Source organism: Ornithodoros turicata, chromosome 4 (assembly GCF_037126465.1).
Source record: "Ornithodoros turicata isolate Travis chromosome 4, ASM3712646v1, whole genome shotgun sequence".
NCBI classification, from domain to species: domain Eukaryota; kingdom Metazoa; phylum Arthropoda; class Arachnida; order Ixodida; family Argasidae; genus Ornithodoros; species Ornithodoros turicata.
The window spans coordinates 16,965,767-16,987,924 of NC_088204.1; the positions used below are offsets into that span (position 1 = coordinate 16,965,767).

A 22,158-nucleotide genomic window follows, 5' to 3' on the forward strand; every position below is an offset into this window, starting at 1 on the left:
ACGCCTTTTTTTGTGACAATTATGAACAGCATCATGTCACAAAAAAAGGCGTACGCCTTCTCTTTTCAACAAATCAGGGCAGATAACGATATCATTCGAGATGATGGTTGGCTAGGAGCGTGCTATGCGGGGAAGTTCATTTTTAAGAGTGTGGTTCCCTACACTCTAAAAACAGAACTTCCCCGCATAGACGCTGCGCGCCAACCATTACCACGAATGATAGTGTTATTGCCGGTGATAGGAAGACAGAGGGGGCGTACACATTTTTTGTGGCAATTTGCATTTATCCAAATGGCCACAAAATGGCGTACGCCCCCCCCCCCACCCCGCTGTCTCAGAAGCGGTAACCCTATCATGCCTAGCAATTCAAGACTATGCACTCTAAAAACAGAACTTCACCGCATTGCACGCTGTGCGCCTTCACTGTTCAAACAGAACTTCACCACATAGTACGCTCCTAGCCAACCGTCATTCCGCATGATATCATTCCGTGCATTGATTCGTTGAAAATGGGAGGAGGCACCTATCTGAGACACATTACGCTGGTCCCAGATAGGCACATCCCCCCTGTTTTGCACAAATCAGGACAGATAGTGATATCACTCAGAATGATGGTTGGCTAGGAGCGCGCCATGTGGTGAAGTTCTGTTTTAACAGTGAAGGCGCACAGCGTGCTATGCGGTGAAGTTCTGTTTTTAGAGTGCATAGCCTTGAATAGTATCGTTCTCTTCCACCGATTTGTTGAAAACGGGAGGCGTACGCCTTTTTGTGACACCCATGCGGTTATGTTAATTGTTGCAAAAAGGGCCATTGCCAACGCGATCTGTATTTCGTACATTGCCTAATGACTTTGAGGGTATGTATATAAATAAATGTATTAATTGCAGTTGCCGTTTCGTTTTTCTTCAACGTACTGTTTCAGAAGAGGTTGAAGCAAGAGCCTCATGTCCGGGAACCGCCGGTATTTCGAACATAGACTGTGTTCTTCTCTTCAACGGTCGTTTTTCGAAAAATCAGTGACTCCTAACACGAGACTTTTGCTTCTATCCACCAGCACCAGACCGCTGGATCTTCCACTTTTCGATGGTTCCGAAGAATGTCACCCATACTCCGCAGCACCTATAGCAACCCCTTGAACTTCCCTCCTTCTCCAATGACCGACAACCCCGTCAGATCTTGTAGCCCACACCACACGATACATAATGAACAGTGAATGTGACAGTTAATGCGAAATATACAGTTAATGCGAAACGTTGTACTAACCATCAAAGCAAGCTGCGAGTTCCACAAGGTCCGTGCCTGGTAAGCGAAGCGCCGCACCCTTGGGTGCTGACTTGAGCGTGTGGTGGCTCAGGTAGCAGGTCTGCGTCTCCTTCTCGAAGCTGAACGACCGACACACAAAGTCGACGCTGTGCAGGCACCTCTGGAAGCAGTCCTCGTAGGACACCGTTCCGATGGATAAGTCCGCGAGCACAAGCTCTTGGTCGCGCTGTTTCTTCGTGTTGCAGAAGTTCCGGATTTCTGCGAAATAGATGAAAACATGAAAGAGGAACGATGGGGAGTAATTCAACACCCCATGTCATCATCATCATCTTCTACGTGTCTGTTGTTGTTATTTGTCAACGTGCGGGGCTGCAGGCAGATGTATATGTCGCTTAAAGCGTAGTACTCAGCAATCCCCTCTTATCTGACAATCTGACACCGTCACATGTGTATTTAGAAGGCTACATACACAGGATGTTTGCGTTTCTTTGATACATATTTTGCATCTATAAAAAAGGTATGGGAGCAGCAGAGATGTTATGCAGCGAATCGGAAAATTATGTGCGACAGAGTATGTAAACACCAGGTGGCTAATTACCTAACAAACTTTCTATTTAGCAGCCTTCTGGTACTGCATGCGTATTTTAGGGGAATTGCAAGCTCCCATTGTTTAAATCCAACCCATTATTTTAAACAATAGGAGAGCTTTAATAAAGTGTCTGCTTCTAAATCTCCAAATTTAACATGCGTTCAGACGGCTCTAAGTAAAAAGATCATTCATGAGTCTTAGCTTAGCTTAGTTCCCTTGTTGTTACGTTATCTGTTGCACAGAATTTCCGCATGATCGTGTAATACCCCTGTGAAACAAGAAGTCTTTGAACGATGATTGTAACCGATGTTCTTTGAACGCGCGCGTAGCGACATCTAGCGTGTGACGTGACAACTTCTCAAAGAGCATTAGATCTAATGCTCCCTGACAGGTTGACACATTACACGTTTGGTGGCGCTACACGCAAGCTCAATGATGATTGGTTCTAACCATATTTCAAAACCTGCTTTTTTTTTTTTTACGGGGTTATAACATCCCTGCCACAAGGGCAGTCTTCAATGACATGAAGTCTTCAATGAAACCAATGGTAATTTAACATGTGCGAAGCGCCACATACCTTGAAACGTGTCAACCTGTCAGGGAGCATTGATTCTAATGCTCTTCGAGAACTTGTCACGTTACACGCTAGATGGTGCTACGCGCATGTTCAATGACCGTTTAAATTATCATTCAAGAACTGCTTGTTTGACAGCTTATAACACACCCGGAACAACAGCATCTGTGCTGCTCTCATAATCCTGTTCATAAATAATCTGTGTAGAATAAAGACAAACACCCACTATACTTCAAATAGACAAAAATGTTTGTGTAAGCTATTGCTTCCACCTCTGTCGTTCAAAAATTCCTACGTGATGCTGATGCATGACGTAACGTATCCTACCCTGAAAGCAGTTGTTTTCGAAGTAGTCCACGACGAATTTTGAGTCTTCTAACTTGGCTCCCGACGGCAAGATGGTGAAGCGTGAATGTGCCGACAGACGGCATTCGCTGAGCTGATAGTTGAACTCGGCTGAATGGCAACGGAAGTCTGTGTGAGCCATGCACGCAGCTTGACACTCTTCACGGGTATTGGCTTCCACCACCACTTTGTCCGCCACTTTGAGTTCTTTGCCCGGTACGCGCTCGAAGGCCCAATGCTTGTCGCAGGATGTGCCGGCTGCAACGGTACATGCCGATTATCAAGGTGTAACACGTGACAGGAAAGCACGCATCTTTATGCGTGACGCAGGGAGGCTGAAACGTTTTGCTGCTGTCAGTCGGCAAGTGCCCTGTCATAGTTTTTTCCTGTGCTCAGACCCAAGCTTTTTTACTATGGGGACGCAGCAACAATACGCTACGGCAGTTTGTCTTTGCGCAGGGGAAAGGGTAAAGTTTGGAGAAATCACGTGACCAAGTGTCTGTCCACTCACAACGAAGGAATAAGTGGTATTCGTAAACCGACATGGATTCCCAAAGGACCACATGCGTGGCCCCGACCTCCCCTTATTTGGAAGAGGGACCAATGAGGTCACTCCACGGGCAATAGGGGAGAGAGGGGAACTGGTGGGCTGCGCGGACAGCTGACCTACTTGCAGAGCGTGTTGCGGGGCGTGATCCAGCGGAAACAGGATGACCCCCGAAACCTTACGTGGTATGAGAGCCTGCGTGAGCTTTACCACTATGACGCCATCAGGAAGATCTCTAGATAAGAAAGGCTACATCGTATGTTTTCACGTGCTTGCATTATAAATCGGGTTCCCCGTTTTCTGGTGCCGAAAAACGCTTACCGAATATTTTTTCTAGAAATTCGGTGTATTCTTGCAAACTGGGGAATATGTTCTTGCATATGGTGCTACATGCCGGAAATGCCGGCACCCGACTGCATTTCTGTTTTCCTCCGGGGAATCACATTTCCGTTTTTCCTTCACCTCGTTTCCAGGCAGAATGCGGAGAATACCGTTCTGTGGAGCGGCTAGCCTCTAGTTCAAGATCTTCCACTGTAACACTTTTATCAGTGAGTCAAGGGGGTTCAAGGAGAAGAGGAACCATCCAACAAAGGAACGGAAATTAATCGCGTTCTCAATGTCCTAATGCTAAGCTGCCCTCCTTGCATCAGTAATTGTAGCTGCCGATTTTCCGGCATCTATTTTTGGCGCGAACGTTTTAAAGTGCCGAAAATATCAGTTTGACAAAACATATAAATGCCGGGAAACACCCGCCGGAACTCCCCAGGAAGAAATGCCGAAAACGGGGAACCCTAATTATAAATCACCATTAGAAGCCTGTGAACTATGCTTTGTTCGAGAGGAAGGGAAACTTCCTCGAGACTATACTGAGCGTTCAACGCCTTGGGAAACAAGCGAGCGATTAATTTATATTCATACAGTAAAGAAGCGAATGAATAGAATGAAGGATAAAGAATTTAATTTCAAGATAACAGCGCAACGAGCGAGCACATGATTGTGGAGGTACCGCCCTACAACGTGGTACCTCCTTTTTTGCCCTTACAATTTTATATTCCCTGTTTTCACGCATGTGGAACGCGGACGTATAGTCACATGGGAGTAGTCATGCAATAGTCAGTAGCAGTCGTACGGGTAGTCACTGAGGTTTGTTTTGCTGGCTTTATCTGTTTTCGTATTTCTATCATATACAGGTCGCGGTACAGGTCCCAGTACCGGTAACGAGTGAAGGTTAAAGTAAGGTTTCGTAAGAGTGCACCCATAAATTATATATATTACGCAACTTTTTGACGGCAGCGTAAAATAATTATGAGTAAGAATAGACGAGAAAAGGGCGTGCCCAAAACGATACCCCATCAAACCCGATCATCCCCGGCTAAGTTGCTACGTCAGAGTACAAAGTGTATTTTACATTATCCGGCAGGGAAATATACTCACTAGACAGGCACACTTTCTCGAAGTAATTCATCTCCGGATTAGCCTTGACGTTGGAGTCGGGTCCCGTCCGCAGCGTGTCGGAATGGGTGTGGCAGAGACGCTTCCGGTAGTCGTACGACACGGAACGGCACTTGATTTCCACCCGACATTGCATTAGACACTGGTGAGGGGATGTCGTGAAGGAACTCTTCAGGGGTCGACCGGTCATATACTTGCCCGAAACCAGCTCGAACTTGACGTCTTCGTCATCGCATGCTGCATCAGAAGTCAAGTTTTGCGTTACGCAAGTGCATTGGTCTTGGTCGACAATACGCACAGAAACAGAGCACGAACAGGTACTTACTGAACCTCTTGTTGTATTTGCCATACCTGTCAGTAATAGCGTAGCTTCAACGATCATCCTGGTATTTACCGTGGTACAGCGAGCATCCCAGTTAAGGCTACACTCTTAGAAATGAACTTCACCGCATAGCACGCTCCTAACCAACCATCATCCCGAATGACAACGTTCTCGCCAGTGATTTGTTGAAAACTGGAGGCGGAGCCTATTCTGTGCCGTGCATAATGGCCACAAAATAGGATGAAAGATGAACGTCACTGAAAAGGTTAGCCAGCTGTAGGGATCGAACCCACATCTTCTGGATTTTTACAGTTCTTTCTAGTTTTTTACAGTTTTTTGCACAGTTTTTTACAGTTCTTTCTGGATTTCTGACAGTTTATCTCTTGCACAAAATAGGCTCCGCCTCCCGTTTTTAGCAAAGTGAAAAAGCGTTAAACGAAGACTTACAGTCAATGTTCCTTGCGATCTCATAATAGTTGAGACTGTGAGACGGTTCAAAGCTGCCGGGATTCTGGAGCAGTCCCGCCCTGTTCTGATGCGTGAGGCCACAGTAGGTGCCTTGGCCAGCTTGTCGCCCGAATAGGAAAGACCGGCAGGGGAACAGGGCGTTCCGAAGGCACATCTCGCCGCACTCGCTCACAGAGAGGTCTCGGAATTCTACCAGGCTGTACGGGTGCTCCACGTTGCCTAGCAACAAGATTTCCGCTGTATGGCCACCATTAACTGTAAGGAAAATCAACGACATCAGGATTGGGACGACTTGAGACACCATGAGAGCTACCGCAAGGAAGTGGTTGAATCATAGGGGGCCATAGATTGGACAGATGCTAGAAAAGGATGGAGACAACGGCTCCACAAATGTGAAGTTGGTTACTCCGGAATACTCAAAGGTCGGCCGTTCAAAATAGTGTTTCCAAGTCGGGAGAGGAGCCGCGGCGAACGAGGATCAACCGATCAATGGAGGTGAAGACGCACATATCCTTTATGGAAGATATGGAAGTGCTTACTATATGTACAAGCAATCACAGAAGGCAAATAAAAAGGGAAACGAAAAGGTTATTCCTAAATGGTCAAGAACTATGGAGCATACAGAAATCATCTCCTCCACATACTGCTCCAGCGAAGTCATCGTCCTTTAAGGTCGTTATCGCCATCGTCTTTATCTTTGCGCCCCCAAGCTATACGACGCCATCTAACATAACACCAATTACGGCAAGCGAGAATAGCAATAGGATGGGAAACGGTGGCGATTTGTGCTTGTTAGTAGCAATTCATGTCATAAGCGTTGAAACGTCAGAGCTAAAAATTACTAAAAATGAGCAGGGTATTATTAACATTAGTTATTATTAGTTAAAATCTGCTGGAGAATAACAGGTTCACCACCTTATTTTTTCTTTTTTCAATCAATCAATCGATCAACCAGCTCCACCACTAGTACCCAGTAAATGGCTGTAGTACACTGAACTTCATTTCCTTTCCTCCTTTCCCTTTGTTCCTTCCCTTTTATTTTTATTATGCATGCGAGCAGTTTAATTAACGATGGAAAAGCCGGCGCATTTGATCGCGAATAGACAACGTATACTATCCAATTTCTTCGATGATAATGCTTCAGAACGAATTTATCTTTATGTGGAGACAGCCACAGCCGGACTACACAAGTAGCATTTGTATCTAAACAACAAAGGAAAAATAGATAATAGGTACGTTTAATGCTGTAATAGTCACAAAATAATGTCATGCCCAAAGATAATGCTGTTGAAGCTGATATTCCACATCTTCTCCTCGACTGCCGCAGATCCGAAACACCTCGAGCCATGTTCAGACGACGCCTACTCGAGCTGCAGTGCACAGACTTTTCTCTGACCACACTGCTCGGCCCAGTACGACATCCCAAAGAACGGTCTGTGACCAAAGCCGTTTTGACGTGCCTGAGCGAACTCAGGCCGTGCAATCTTATTCTTCGGTGCTCCACCCTCACCCCCTCACCCTCAACGCATTAACCTCATCTTTTTTTTTAAAGTCATCTTTGTGTTTATCTTATCATTCTCGCTCTCCTAAGTATCTCAATAGATTTACAAAACCACAATAATTAATGTCTATGTTTGGCCCATTCAATATCGCAATTGTTTTGCCATAATACGCTAGAAATTGTTAGTTCGCTTTCGAGCGCATCACACAAACATCATCAAATGTACCTCGCCTTTCCCAAATGAAGTTCGCCTCCACTGAACAAGAAAGATCGAAGCAGATTCAGATCGGACTCGGTCCTCTATCATTTCATTTCGGTGTTAAAGACGGGAGTGCTTCCACATCACGTGCCTCATACACCCCACCGGACCCATTGGCTTGCACACGTCACGCAAGAAAGCTCGCTTCGAAGTACCTATATCAAGCTATGGACAACAAAACGACCCACCCCTGTTGACTGCAGGGGACATATGGTGAAAGACTGCCAGGGGCATATTCCATACCAAATAGCGGGGATAGACGTGGTTGACGATTAATAAGGTTCTCGAAGCCTCAGTTCAGGGCGCCTGGATCTGACAGCTATTCATATTCTCCGCCAGAGGCACGAGTTCTGATTTGTGAACTGCTGAGGAGCAGAAGGGGATGCCGTGCCGAGCTCCATATCATGCTTCCGATAGCGCGTCGAAACATGGCATGCTTAACTGGGTCAACCTTTGCGAAAAGGTAATCAGATATAATTAATTTTGACGAAGAGGTTTCATGTTGGAGATGGGGGCAGAGGTATGGGGCAGATGGCTCATTATCTTTCACCTATATGCGTGCATGGCGCCTTTGCTTTACATACAGCGCATGCTTGTTATTCGCAAAATAGAACGCATTTTTAGTCCGTCCAACTCCAACTCCAGAACGTATAGAGAACGCCGTCGCTAGAGTAAATTTTGGAATGTTTACTTCCATTCATACTGCTGTAGAGACATGAATACATGTCCTTGATCTAAAAAATTCGGAAGCAGAAGTCTGGCAAGGAAAACAACATTTTTTAGAGCTGCGCTATGCACGCGCTATATGTTAAAAAATAATGGGGATAGAAAAATAAGGGCAATGCAAAATAAAAAGTAAAGCGGGGGAACCCGTTAGCTATTATTATTAGAAATACACGATGCTATCCCCAATGAGACTGCGCCGCACAACGCCAGACCCCGTGATACTGCAGCGTACCCATCACCCCTGGGCACTATTGCTCCTCAAGTGCTGCGAAACAGGCTTCATCAATATTTTAACTTTCACATGGGGCTGTCGGATTTGATTTGTACAGTTGGGAATAACCAAGATACACCCCACGCGTTCTCTTAACCACAAGAGGGTAGGTCTCGGAAGCGCTTCAACTTGTATACATACTTGGCGAACGCCGTTCATGAAGACGTTGAAAAAATAGGATGCATGTTACAGTGGCCAGCTCCCGTGGCATAGTGGTTAGGATGATCGTTTTTAACGCTGAGACTGGGAGGTGACACGGGTTCGAATCTCTGCACCGGCTGTGCTGTCTGAGGTTTTTCCCTGGGTTTTCCGAAGACTTTCCAGACGAATATCGGCACAGTTCCCCCTGAAGTTGGCCCAGGACGCATACTAACCCCCTGTCCCCCACTCCTTCTTGCTGTTCTCTCTCCATCTGTCCACGTCTGTACGCCACTCATAGCCATAGTTGCTTCGCGGCGCTCAGTGGCATCAAATCAACGACGGCGACAGAGCTATCTATTTGCCCGTGTCGTCTCCTTCGAAGTGAAACCACGCGGGCACCGGTAGACCTTCTTCGTCAAAGTCGATGTGCTTTAGGATGGCTGTGGCTCCATCCAGTCGGAGACATCGAGGTTGCAAGTGATCAACGAGAAACGAGATAAGATAAAAGCTGTCGCTGTAAAACATCTCGTCATATCTCTTGTTTCATTTCTCGTTTCGTCGCTTCATCTCGATGGGTTTTCGGCAATGCGACGTACAGGACAAGATCTTCACGAAACTGAGCCCGTGAAAGGGACTTGTACTTGCCCCTGTCACGTGACACTGCTGCAACCAACAACGGGCAACCGCACGGTGATCCCTTAAGTTCCCCATCGGATGGAGCTCCGCAAGTAGTGACAACTGACAACGCAGCCCTAGCGATCAAATCAAATAAAGAAGAAGAATGAAAAAAAAAAAAAAAAAAGAGGGAGCCACTGGCACGGAATTGTATTGCCGATACCACGAAGGCTGACAGATGCCTCGCGGATGTCTTCCATTTTGCGGTAACTCAATTTCCGTTTCCGGATGCTGTAACGGGTTACATTTCGGACACAGAACGAAACGGACACAGCGACCAGTCAAAAGGCTAACCCGCTCAGAACTCGCGTCTTTGAAGAAGCGGGTCTCCCCAAATCAAGTTAGCTCAGGCGAGGAAAAAAAAAAGAAAAGAAAAAGAAAAAAAAAACATGTGAAAGGGGGAGAAGAAAGAAGAGAAACGCGCAACGCTCCCAATAAACTCCCGTTGAGAAAGGTGGAGTGAAGCCGACATGACTGAGGTTCCGAGTCATTGTCTTGTGCGTGCCCTGAGTAGCCGCGGTGGTGGGTAAATTGAATTCGGAAGGTCGTCTTTCAAGTGGTTGATGAAGTGAAAGGGGAACGTTTCATGGGGGCCTACTGGAGCCGCTTCTTCTGTTGTTTATTTTTGCGACAGCGTGGATCGAGCATCAATCGGGAGTAAAAAGAAGATTGAATACCACGCCTTTTATAGAATCGCTAATTCGTTTGCGTTATTTAATGTCGAGGTGTCATGTCTGCTTGCGTCCGGCGGATGTGCAAAGACGTGAATGTATAGGCGAAATGCAAGTAAAATAACGCAAGCAAGCCAGTAAATTCATTCAGCTTGTAGTTTTTCATTGCGTAATAATTGTAATAAATTTTCTTAATATATAGTCAATATCCGTTGCACAAATATCGGCTACAAATGTGTAAGAAGAAGAAGAAAAAAGAAAAAAGAAGCTTTATGCACTTTCCTTCTTTACCTTGTTCATAACTGGAGAATTCTATACTGCAATTATAGAAATTTCCCGGGGGCTCTTGAGAATTCCAAAACAATACCGACGACGTCCTGAAGCATACTCCATTTATCTCCAAAGCATTTCTCAAGTACTCTATTCTTGTTAGCTGTATATTCCACTGCATGGTCTTTTTTTTTTTTCTTCCCCTCTGATGAAGTGCGGACTCTGCAGGAAAGCTTGTCATTAAAACTAGATTTTCCCAGCCGTCTGAATTTTATTCTATTTTATTTTGTCCTCTGTCCTACCTTAGCGCACTGGTATGTATGCTGTGAGACTGTCTCTCAGGAGTTTTGAACGGCTACGTTTTATGTTTCGTTTTTTTCTATCTCTCTCTCTCTTATTGCGTTCTTAACACATTATGCACATATTATCCTTCAACAACGAGCACCCATATTTTGTCACACACATTGCTTGCGCCATCGTGTGTCTCAGATTTCAGGCGCACTTTAAAGAACCCCAGGTGGCCAAATTATCCGCTGTCCTACCCTCCTTCGGCACGTGGAGAATGTCGCCACACAAATATAGTATCACTCACATTATACGTAAATCTACTGTCAATTACTATTGTTGCACAAAGGATTTCAGCCGCGAGGATAACCCAGAAGAAGAGTGTGGAAAGATGTTGGCTATGATAATTAGTGGCGTTATATCTCGATAAGTTGATACGTAAATTTTAAAAAGTTATATCTCGAGACAACAACGATCACGAACGACACCATAGTTGTCATTCTGTAGATTAATTTTGCCCACCTGAGGGGTCTTTAAAAGTGCGCCGAAATCCCGGCACGGAACACCCTGTATTTAACACCCCTGTTGATGGACGGTGTGTGTAAGCAACTTGTACTAAGCCACTAAGTTGCAGTCTCATAGCGTAGGTTTGAACCCGCAGTTCTGGTACCAAAATACGGATATGTTACCAAATGATCCTCCGAGGCATTTTTGTCTTTGATCCAGGGTGGCCGGGTTTTCATTATTAAGGGAAAAAAAGGGCCTCTGTGAGTGGATCAGCTGGCAATAACTTAATAACCAAAGGCTAGTCGATCAGTATTTTAAAGACAAAAACGCCTCAGTGGACAACTGATCCACCGAGGCGTTTTTGTCCTCGATCCATCGAGACCAGGTTACCGGTATTAAAGGGAAAAAAAGGGCCTCTGTGAGTAGGAGAGCAGGTAATAACCTATCCACCGAGAACGATCTATCGCTATTAAATACAAAACAGGCCTCAGTGGATTACGTGGTAACTGATCCACCGATAACATGGCATAAAGGCAGGCAAGCTGGTGGACGAAATCCAGTGAATATCCGTGAATCCACCGAGATCGGCCGCAGCCTGCTAGTGGTTCACATATAGGCGAGCCATGCTTGGCGAACTTGTTTCTGAAGTAAACTTACCGGGGTTGTACGCGCAAGTGTTGTCGTAGTAACTGACTGACTGGTCGGCCTTCTTGAAATGAATGTGCCTGGAGAAACGGTCGTAACGGCTGAGACGGCATTCGGATACTGAACTGTCGTATTCCGTTGAACGGCAGACGAAGGCTCTTTCCGTAGAACAGGCTTCCAAGCATTGATGTTGAGTAATGTTCTGTAGCACCTTGTTGTCGTGGCCTTCCAACTCCATGCCCTGGATCCATTCCACGACAAATAGCCGGTCGCAGGCTCCTGAAAAAAAAAAAAAAAAAGCGGGACGAATGCAGTTTTGACCGCAATATTACAATAGCTACATGTAGCACACTTTATATGTGACATGATCTGTCGCATAGGAACGCATCATTGACCTGTTACGACTGATGGCTTTTCACGACTTTTTCTTTGACGTCTTTTCACGACTGATGCCTCATGTATGCCGCGTATGATGGCAGATCAACGTTCTGGGTTAATAGCTTCGATAAAAGTTCCGTGTCTGTCAAGAGAAGTAGAGAGTGGCTGTGCTGAGAATGCTTTAAGTTTATGTGTGTGTGAAGACTTCAAATTCTAAAGGTCTCATTTAAACAGTCTTTTTTAAATCCTTTACACGGTAGTAACAACAAAAATATAAAACACTGAAGCTTTCCTTTAATGGATACAAGCTTTCATGCGGTGTACTGCATGAAAGATTGTATCCATTAAAGGAAAGCTTCAGTGTTTTACATTTTTGTTGTTACTTTTGTCAAGTGGATATTGACCCAACCCTCTACATTCTCCAACCTTTACACACTGTAAGAAAAATGTCCTTAATTTTACTGCACAAGTGACTGCTAACTCTGTTGCCGGCATATATGTGCCGTAATCTATATGCTGCTTCACCGCCTCTGTCGCAAAGTCGCCCGCACACCGCTGCTTCTATTCAAAATGGGTCAATCCAGTACTCCCCTCTGCACTAACTGTGGCGTGGTGGCTGATATTCCTCATTACATCCTACACTGCCGGCAACACCTTCTATACCGTGACGCCCTCTGTCGTCGTGTATCCCAAGTTGGCTACAGCACTCTGAGTTGAGTTGAGTTGAGTTGAAAGAGAGAAGAAAAAAATATGGAGAAAGAGGCACTCATTATGGCGCTACAGCCCTCTAACATTGGCTACCTTACTGGGTCGCGTTCCTCAGCCGACAAAGTGGGCGACAGGGTGGCTAACATTCCCTAGCCCTTAATCAACAACAACAACAACAACACCACCCTCACTGCGTTCCTCTGCTTTCTCCACGCATCGTACCTTCTTCTTTTTAGTGATTAACTTATCAACGCCCTGTGATTGTGTAATTTTTCAGTTTTTCTTTCCTCTTCTTTCTTTCCTTCCTTCTGTTTCTTCTTTCTTTTTTTTAATGACCTGTGTCTGGCTGACATTTCCTTTTTTTTTCTTTAATAAATCTTCATATCCCCCCCTATATGCTGCACAAAATCCGTTTGGAGTGCACACTTCACAGTTCCGGGCTGGGCTTTCGCAGTTTAATATCCCTTTAATGCAAGTGTCATTCTTATGTAGCATGTAATACCCCCCCTTATGTAATCCCCCCTCATGTAATGCCCTTTGGAAAGGCCCTTAAGGTTTAATAAACGAAAAAAGAAATTATTTTCGCAAATGTGGGCTGTGCAGTGTGCACTCGAAACCAATTTTTGCAATAAGGTTACGGCATATATGCCGGTAACAGATTTAGCAGTCACTTGTGAGTAAAATTACGGATTTTTTTTTTATTTTACAGCGCAGACTTATAACAGAAAAAAAACGAAAAAGGTGAGAGAGCAGCACTCATGCCATTTTTGCACCCTGGTTACGCGGTCATGCGGACATTCTGTGGGAAAGAGCATGCAACTACTGGACGACTAATTAACTAAAATTCAACGAGCACGTACTTTGACATATAAATCGTCAAATTTCCATATACAAATGAGCCGAACCCAGAACTAGGCACTTCTCGAGCACGAAAACAACATTGCTTCGGCTTATCTGGGCCGGAAAGCGTTTTATCTATAGTCATGAGATCAGCGCCCATTCCAATCAGCACCACCGCTAGAACACACGCAGCCCAACGACGCGAACCTCCTTTCCCACTTTTTGCTAAACAATGGCTGGTCTCCAATTAAGCTATCTGGCATTACCCGGAAAAGATCAAATTAATAAGTTAATTAATGAATTTTAGGTCATTAGTCGTCCAGTAGTTGCATACGCTGCCTTTTTTTTTTTCTTTTCTTTTTTATGTTTATGTTGAGTTGCTTTCTTTCTTTGTTTTGAATAGCAAGCCGGCATCTGGCTGACATTTCCTCTTTCCTTTCTTTTCTTTCTATTAAACATATCCCCCCCCCCCCCCCCCCGACAGGATGCCTCCTGCCTGGCCGCATAACCCACCTGTGAAAATCCCTCTATAGGTAGCTCTCATAGTTTTATTTTTGAAAATGTTATTAAAACAAAAAAATGCCCTATTTTCGAGTATGTGTGCCCGTCCGCTGCAACAAGCACATGTACACAGTCTACGATATATAATGACGAGTTGGTTTAGAATAGCTTTTTTGTGTGTGTGATGGGGATGCGTTTAATGGCTGACAAAGAAGAAAAAAGGAACGACAAAGGTTAGCCATACACAAGACTTGCTATTCCCAACGCTGTCATACCGGCTGCCTACAAAGCTTCCTCGTCTTCTGAAGTCGCTCATCCACAGGCTACGTCTGAATGTGGCCTTCGCTCCGTCCTATCGCTACCAGCTAGGCTGTGAGGCTAGCCCTATGTGCAACGAGTGTGGTGTACTTGCCAACGTAGAACACATACTTCCCGGCCTACGAGGGGTGTTCAACTCAAACCGGGACATTCTGTCTCCTGAGTGTACAAATGGCTCGCGCTACTTCTTTTTCGTCATTTTCACACGCGACAGGCTTCCGCGTTCATCACGTGGTGGTCCAAAGTTTGTGCAAAACAGAAGGCACGTGCTGGACAAGATGGCCGCAACGAGGTGAGCGTGCACATCGAACAGCGAATTGTCATGAAGTTTCTCGTGAATGAAGGCGTAAAGTCATCTGAAATTCACAGAAAACTTCAGGCTCAGTATGGCCACGATACACTTAGCCGCAGCAAAGCGTTTGAGTGGTGCAAATGGTTCCGAGACAGACGTACATCAGTGCTGGGCGATCCCGGCCGGGGCGGCTCAGAGCCCAGTGTCAGAGTTCCTGAGAACATCCAACTTGTGGAGCGCCTGATCCTTAAGGACCGACGGATAACATGTCTCGATATCAATAGTGCATATAGTGCGATCAATAGTGCATATAGTGCGATCAATAGTGCATATTACTGCCAGGTTCTCAGGAATGTGCATAAGGCGCTGAAGCAAAAGCGGCCGGGCCTCATCACCAAAGGAGTCGTCCTCCTACAGGACAATGCACGCCCGCATACCGCGCAACTCACGACACGCACCTTACAGGAACTTGGCTGGGAGTTGCTGTCACATCCCCCTTACAGTCCGTACCTCGCCCCGAGCGATTTCCATTTCTTCAGGCCACTGAAGGCCGCCACTTCAGCTGCGACGACGAGGTCAAAAATGCGGTCCGATCGTGGCTGCTAAGCGCCGGTAAGGATTTCTACGCTGCTGGCATCCAAGCCCTCGTGAAACGCTGGGACAAGTGCATTAGTGCAGCTGGAGATTACGTTGAAAAATAAAACTAATTTCTCGCCTGTAAGTTCATTTTACTTTTGCGAAAAATGAAAAGTCCCGGTTTGACTTGAACGCCCCTCGTATATCAACGAGAGGCGTACACTGCAGTCACAGCTTGCCACCCTTGGCTGCCGCCCCCTCAACTTGTCGACCATCCTCGGCCCTTGGGACACCGCGGCCCACTCCAGGGCGGCCTTACGTCATGTGGTTGGCTTTTTTGAGGCGACAGGCCTAAAGGACTCATTATGAGCCCAGCAGCGCTCTCGGACATTCCCACCATCACCATCACGTTCAGCATCGCCATCGCCGCACCGATCATTCCCGTCATCTCTCATCTTCATCAGTCGTCATTGTCACCACTCATATTAGACCGCCTAGCTATGGGGCAGCGTTCCACTCCTAAAATGGAAAACCTCCCCACTTCATCATCAGAATATATATGTTGTTGTTGTTGTTGCTATTCCCAAAACGGAAAAGGAAGAAGAATACAGAAACACAGACCACTATTTCTGTAGAGATGTATGAAATCTACACAGCCGCGTCCGAGATCAGCGGATCAGAAGTGTTTGTTGAAGACAACGAAAGGAAGATATGCATACAGTTCGTACAGTAGTAAAGCAGTCAATGTTTATTGTCAGTCATTGTCAGTATTTATATGCAATGTGCAACAGGGCAGTGTTCAGCCACAGCGGCGGTTGGTTGGTTGGTATAAAAAGAAAAATATGGATATCTTAGCCCAACTCTACGTTGGGTCGGCTACTCCAGCGGCTACAGCGGCGGTGGACCGCCCACCTCATCATCATCCAATGTACGTGTGTGTGTGTGTGTGTGTGTGAGTGTGTGAGTGAGTGAGTGAGTGACTATATAGGCGTACGCCTCACATTTTCAGCAAATCAGTTTGGGAAACGGTCTTATTGTGAATTATGGTTGCCTAGGATCGTGTCATGCGGTGAAGCTCTATCTTTAGGGTACAGCGCAATTGGCCTGTGTTGAGTGTGACAAGTGTTATTACAAGTGCGAATCGAAATGCTCGATTTTTTTTATTGTTAATTTTCCCTTCATATCGTTCTGTTGCTGTATGTTTGCCTTCCTTCCCTGGAGCCATGAAAATTGCGAGCACGTCTTCTGAAACAGCTATTAGAATCTCCACAGATTTGCGTTGTAGAAAACGCGGCATGGCTTCCCGCTGTTTACCGCAAGAATAAACTCCATTTCGGGCAGACAGGAAACCAGACCAACAACGTTTCGCCCCATGTTTTTCTACTCGAGCATTTTGGAAACCGGGAACGACGGAATCCGCGGGTTTTATCCACGATTGGAATTCAACCGACGTTCTTTGTGGTTCCCCAAGGAATTACTATATCGTATATATAGCGCTGTTGAAGTGCCGCCTTAGCATATGCGAGTGTTTTGTAAATAAACAAGTGCGCTGTGGCCATTCACGTTTCTCTTCTCGGTTATGTACGAGAACGACGGCCCAGACGGGTGTCAAATTTATAAGGGTCTGAAGGCGGGGTAGTTGGTACATCACAGCAGAATTGGCTGCTTCAATTATTCTGCTGTCAAATTTAATTCGCTTTCCAAGAAGATTTCTCTTCGTCTCTCACAGCCACGGGTATGCAAAGCTCAAATGATGCGTGGACAACTTCGTGTGACTACCCCACCACCACCCCACCCACCCCACCACCATCCAATGTATGTGTGTGTGTCGTGTGACTTTTAAAGTGACATTTCCAGTTTTGTGGTCGCGTCATGCGACTTGTGTGGTGGTGGTGGTGGTTGGTAAAATAACAAGGGGAGGTTGAATTCGCGCAAGCGAATTCTGTTACCCCAAAAAAAAGAAAGACGGTACACCACAAAGCAGAAAAGAAAAAAGAAAGGAAACGGTACGGTAAGGAAGGTACGGTACGGTTTGCGGTGCGCTCGCACATTCTGTGATGCGACTTGTGTATTTGCCATTGTTGTGTATTGTTATATGAAGTGTAGTGTTGCTGTAATGTAGAACTTTGAGAATGCTCTTTCGTGCTCACTAGTACCTCTTTCGCACTGATTAAGGAGTAGATTCCGGCAGGGGAAACAGAATTGCTCTTTTGGCATTGTGCCAAACGTATTTAAATGCAGTGCACGTATTTAAATGCACGTATTTAAATGCAGTTTATTGTGCAATTGTTGGCGGTATTGGGGTAAAGTTTCGACGAAGTTCTCTTTGGAATGCTATTAAAATTTTATTGCGAGTCATGCTTTCCTACATCTTGTATGCTTCCTCTTTGCTTATTTGTATTGTCACTGTGGTAGTTAGACAATTTCCGTGTATTGCAAATACAGTCGGGCGATCACGTGGCACTGTCACGTGGCCAAATAAAGTCACGGACGGACCTACACAGTGGTTCGCCCGATGCAGCTACCGCACTAATATTTCCCTCTGGCTTTCTGGAAATAGCAAGCATCTAGTACGGCTAACCTTTCCTTTTTTTTCAGCCATTAAATATATCTCCTCCCACACACACCCTCTGGCTCCTCCACCTCAATACGCCTTTTGCAATTTGTATCGTGATTTTGTAAATAAATCAAATCATATAATATACCCTATACACTTTTTTCGCATGTTTCTGTTTAGGATATTTAATGCGCCAAAGTACACTGCAGTACAATTTCAATACAATTCAATACAATTCTGCCAAGTTCAACTCTCTGGTGTCTGTTCTTCTCTGGGCATCATCTCTTTGTTTTTTCATCATCTCATCATCTGTTTGTACTTTTTGTGTGTAAGTGTACTGAGGTAGCCAGTTCGACTTCGTCGAAACTCACATCCCCATTTTTTTTTCATCACATCACATCACATCTGTCAAGTATAAGCCACTTGGGTAACAGATTCGTTCTGCACTACGACGCGAACAAACCTTCCTGCCTCATCTTCCAATTCCTATTCTTTCTCGCGTACGTACGTCACATCGCACAGAAGCAAGAACACAAAAACTTGCGTTGACGCATACGCGACAGTAACAGGCTTAGAAAATGCAGTTCCTCTGTAACTCCGCACTAGCATACCTCTACGCAGCTGGATAGAGTATGTTCGAAAAGCCAAGATGTGAAATGTACGCCTGTCACTTAGAGAGAGAAAACTTTCGACGTTGTGTCACACCGAACCTTTCATGTCCTCGACCTTCGATGAAGCTGAATAGTGCTGTTTGTCCAGCTGAACTTACGTTCATTCACTGCTTTTGCGAACCTAGACAGTTTGCGTAGGGCTTTCTTTCCTCTGAATCGAGGACCATGCTGCGAGGCCGTATTTGCTAAAAATTACAATAGTTTCACTCTGTTCCTGCAAACAGTATAAATGCTAGTGTGATCTCTGCCTTGGCTTGGCAAAGGCAAATTTGCAGACTGCTCAGGACCACGTTGCAAGATGAAGTTCTTGCAGTCTCTCCTGCTCTTATCGTTGAGTTTTGGAACGAGATTTGTCTCTGTCTCAGCTGCCTCAACGTTGTCCACGCAATCGTTCGATACAACTTTGCCCGTAACGAAAAGTACCAGTGCAGCAGGCATGACAGATGATGCACTCGGCACGGAAGCCCCTTGTTCTAACGAGACCTGCGTTGCGGTAAGTTTACAATTTGTGTGCTGTTGCAGAGACTTTCCTGAAAAGTTTGTACTTCGTGGGATTAGGCGGTTGCACCGCCCCAGTAAATGACACACAATGAAAGAGATGAAGAAAACAGCCGTTACATCTCCACATTCTAAAGGAAGGATTCTTCTTCCGGCTGTACCAAGTTATCCTCCTTTTACCTCATTCTCTTTACAATATCTTCCAAGTTCCCCTTCTAATTGCCTTGTCCAATAAAGAAACATTCTTACTGCAGACCAATTAGCTCAAGTTGGGAAAGCAATCTAGACGTTAGCGCGCTCTAACCATTCGTTCGGTTCGAAAGTGGAACTCTGGATCTCTGGAAGAAAATGGATTAAAATTCCGTGCATTTAGTCTGACAGGGAACATACGGTCTTCACCGCCTTTAGCATTTTTGTGCTGCATTTAGTCCAGAACGGGACTAACAGTTGCGGCAATGCATCCATAGTCCCCATGACACCGTTTTTTTTTTTTTTCCTTAAGGCCTATACGGCTAGTAATTGTAAGCCCAGAGAAAAATATATCTTTGTGCTATACTCCAACAATACAGGGTGTATCAGATAAATCTCCGTGCTAAATAATTCCTCGAACCGGTGCACCAATCGAAGAAATTTCTTTTTTACAAGAATCTGTCCGATACCGCCTACAACCTGCGCACCGTGTGAATGAGTAGGAGGCACTCATTATTTAAATAAAAATTCAAATGAGTTTCGTGAGAAAACATAAGTTCTAAAGCAGCGTGCCGTCGACATTAAAATGGGTACTACCCATTTTGGGACCTTCAGTGAACACCTTTTAGAGAAAAATCTGTCACTAAAGCGGGTCATTTGTTGCAGTAATTAATTGGTTTCGGTTTACATATTTTTGTCGCGGCTGGCCGCGGCGAAGTGCTAAAGACGTAATTCATTGGTGTAAGGACGTAATTCATTGGTGGACATGGCAGTGGAAGAGCGTCCTTTTGAGTTGCATGCCTTTAAAACGGGGGGGGGGGGGGGGGGGGGGGGTCATATCATAATACCGACATCAGTCTTGGTTTGTGGAAAGCGCCGGGCGTACCCATTTTTGTGACAATTTGCGCAACTGCACAAGTGTCACAAAAACGTGTACCTCTCTCGTTTACAAAAAATCGTGGTAGAGAACTATGTGATCGTTGGAGGGTTATCGCTCCTGATTCGAAGCTCTAAAGAGGGAGGCGTACGCCTTTTTGTGTCAGTTATCATATATCGAAATTTACACAAAAAGCTACCCCCCTCCCCCTCTCTCTCTCTCCCCGAATCACAAATAAAAACAGAGCGGGGGAGGTGATGCCGAAATAGCTTGCCGTTTCCAAAGAATCAGGACAGATAACGATATCATCCGAGATGATGGATGGCGAGGAGCGTGCTATGCGGTGAAGTTCATTTCTAAGCGTGTATCATTAGTAGCAGTGGTTGGCGCAGAGCGCGCTATGCTGTGAAGTTCTGTTTTTACGTGTGGGAGCATGTTACGCGGTGCAGTTCTCCTTCAAGGGTGTACCAACGGCGAAACTATTTGCAGGAATCCGCAACACTCGCAAGCATGTCCCACGAAAACGACGACGAACGCGAAGATGACGACGTCAGCGACAGTGGATGCTCGGCTGAGCAAGGTGGCACCTATGGTCGCACATCTTCTGCACCAGGAGGCAGACAACAGGATACATGGCAACCTTCCTATTATTCATGCTTCATGAGACCGTCACCGTCCATGCATGCTCCAAACGCTCGGTCCCGTCGTCAAATTTTCTCCTACTTTCCCTATCTCGGTCGTCCCAGGATATTGCGACTGGTCAGGGTGGCCAGTTGCAGCGGACCGAACTGCTACACAATTCCAGTTGTGGGAGGAGGCCTTCCTAGAGCCGTTACTACTGCAAAGTCTATTGGGTAGACCAGCAGAACTACACGCTGGAATTCCGTTTTTCAATTTTGGTTGTGGTGGAGGGATTCCAATAAAAGTAACCGTACAAAAATACTGAGCACACGCTTCTCTTTGCGCCTGTTGTTCTGTTTAAAAGCTTCTGAATATCGCCGGAAAGCCGGAAATATATATATATATATATTGCGTTGCAGAATTGGTCGTGTGTCGAATTCTATTCCACCGTATTTTTTTAAAATTGACTTATCAACTTATCGATCCTGCATCTAGCCTGCATATGGAACCTCCATCGATTTTTTCTTTCTTTGTCTCTCTTGTTCCAATGCAATACAATAAAATCTAAAAAACAGTGCTTCACTGACACAGTATGGTTGGATATCACCGTCTTACGTGGTGAGGTTCAGTTTTACGAAGTTTAAATGCCAAATAGTCATATGCCTCATAGCGTAGAAAGTTGGCTTACCGTATTTTCCGGTGTATAACGCGCTCCCCTAAAAACGAATCGAATTTGAAAAAAAAGTCCTTGGATGACGCGCACCGCAATGTTGCTACAAGCTTCTGTACTGCCACCACTATACACAATAAACCAAGGCGGTGTATAATATAGGCATACGCTTTATTTGAAACATATTTAATTTCGCGTCCCTTCTCAATCACTCAAGCCTTCTGAAATGAATTCAGGATTACTGACTGCTCAACAGCATCCCTCAGCACCATCATTAATTTTTATGAAGTCCAGCGCCCTTTCGCTGGTTTTGTCCATTGACCCTAAGAGATTTGGGAGAAACTCGCCTACACACCCTGGAAAAGGCTAGAATTTGCACGTCACCGACCAGAAAAGAAACTCTGTAGGAAAATATTTCCGTGTATAACGCGCACCGTTAGCTAACGCGCAGGACCTCTTCAGGGCATGTTTTTACTGCATAACGCGCGCGTTATACACAGGAAAATACGGTAGTTGGATTTCAGACAAAGCGGGAGTCGGACAGCGAAAACACAATACACCAGACAGGGACACGCTCGAACTAATAATTAGCAAGGTTGTTTGTTCGAGCGTGTCCCTGTCTGGTATATATTGTTTTCACTCTTCGTCTCTCGCTATAGTTCACGACCTGTTCATAATTACAAATAAGAGCGTCCATGTGAAAACCAGTGCGTAGGTTGAACATCTTTTTTTTTTGTTCTCAAAAATACACCTGAAAAATTCAGCTCTCGTCTTTTGTACCAGTTATCGGTAGAAAACACGACGAGTCTCGCAACAATGGGTGGCGCCCCCCCCCCCCCCCCAGCTCCATCTTGCTTTTCTTTCCCTTGTGCTTGTCACCTTGTCGCCTATACGCTGTGTTGCTTTTGTCCTTTTCTTTCCTGCATTCTTGATCGAATTTCCTATCGGAGT

The 22,158-nt window shown here is 45.4% G+C and overlaps 1 protein-coding gene and 1 long non-coding RNA gene across 2 annotated transcripts in view; one reads left to right on the forward strand and one right to left on the reverse strand.

Annotated features, from left to right (window-relative positions):
* The window catches only part of LOC135391203 (uncharacterized), an 81,059-nt gene that overhangs the window by 40,744 nt on the left and 18,157 nt on the right, over positions 1-22,158 (reverse strand). The window contains exons 4-8 of the mRNA XM_064621357.1: positions 11,524-11,790; positions 5,540-5,815; positions 4,753-5,007; positions 2,754-3,029; positions 1,264-1,521 (exon numbers count right to left, since the gene is read on the reverse strand). Coding sequence (XP_064477427.1) covers positions 1,264-1,521; positions 2,754-3,029; positions 4,753-5,007; positions 5,540-5,815; positions 11,524-11,790 — 1,332 coding nt within the window. The remainder of the gene's footprint in view (positions 1-1,263; positions 1,522-2,753; positions 3,030-4,752; positions 5,008-5,539; positions 5,816-11,523; positions 11,791-22,158) is intronic.
* Positions 4,889-20,858, forward strand: LOC135391204 (uncharacterized). Its single transcript, XR_010421890.1, has 2 exons — positions 4,889-5,087; positions 20,406-20,858. It is a non-coding gene; the product is annotated as an uncharacterized LOC135391204 (long non-coding RNA).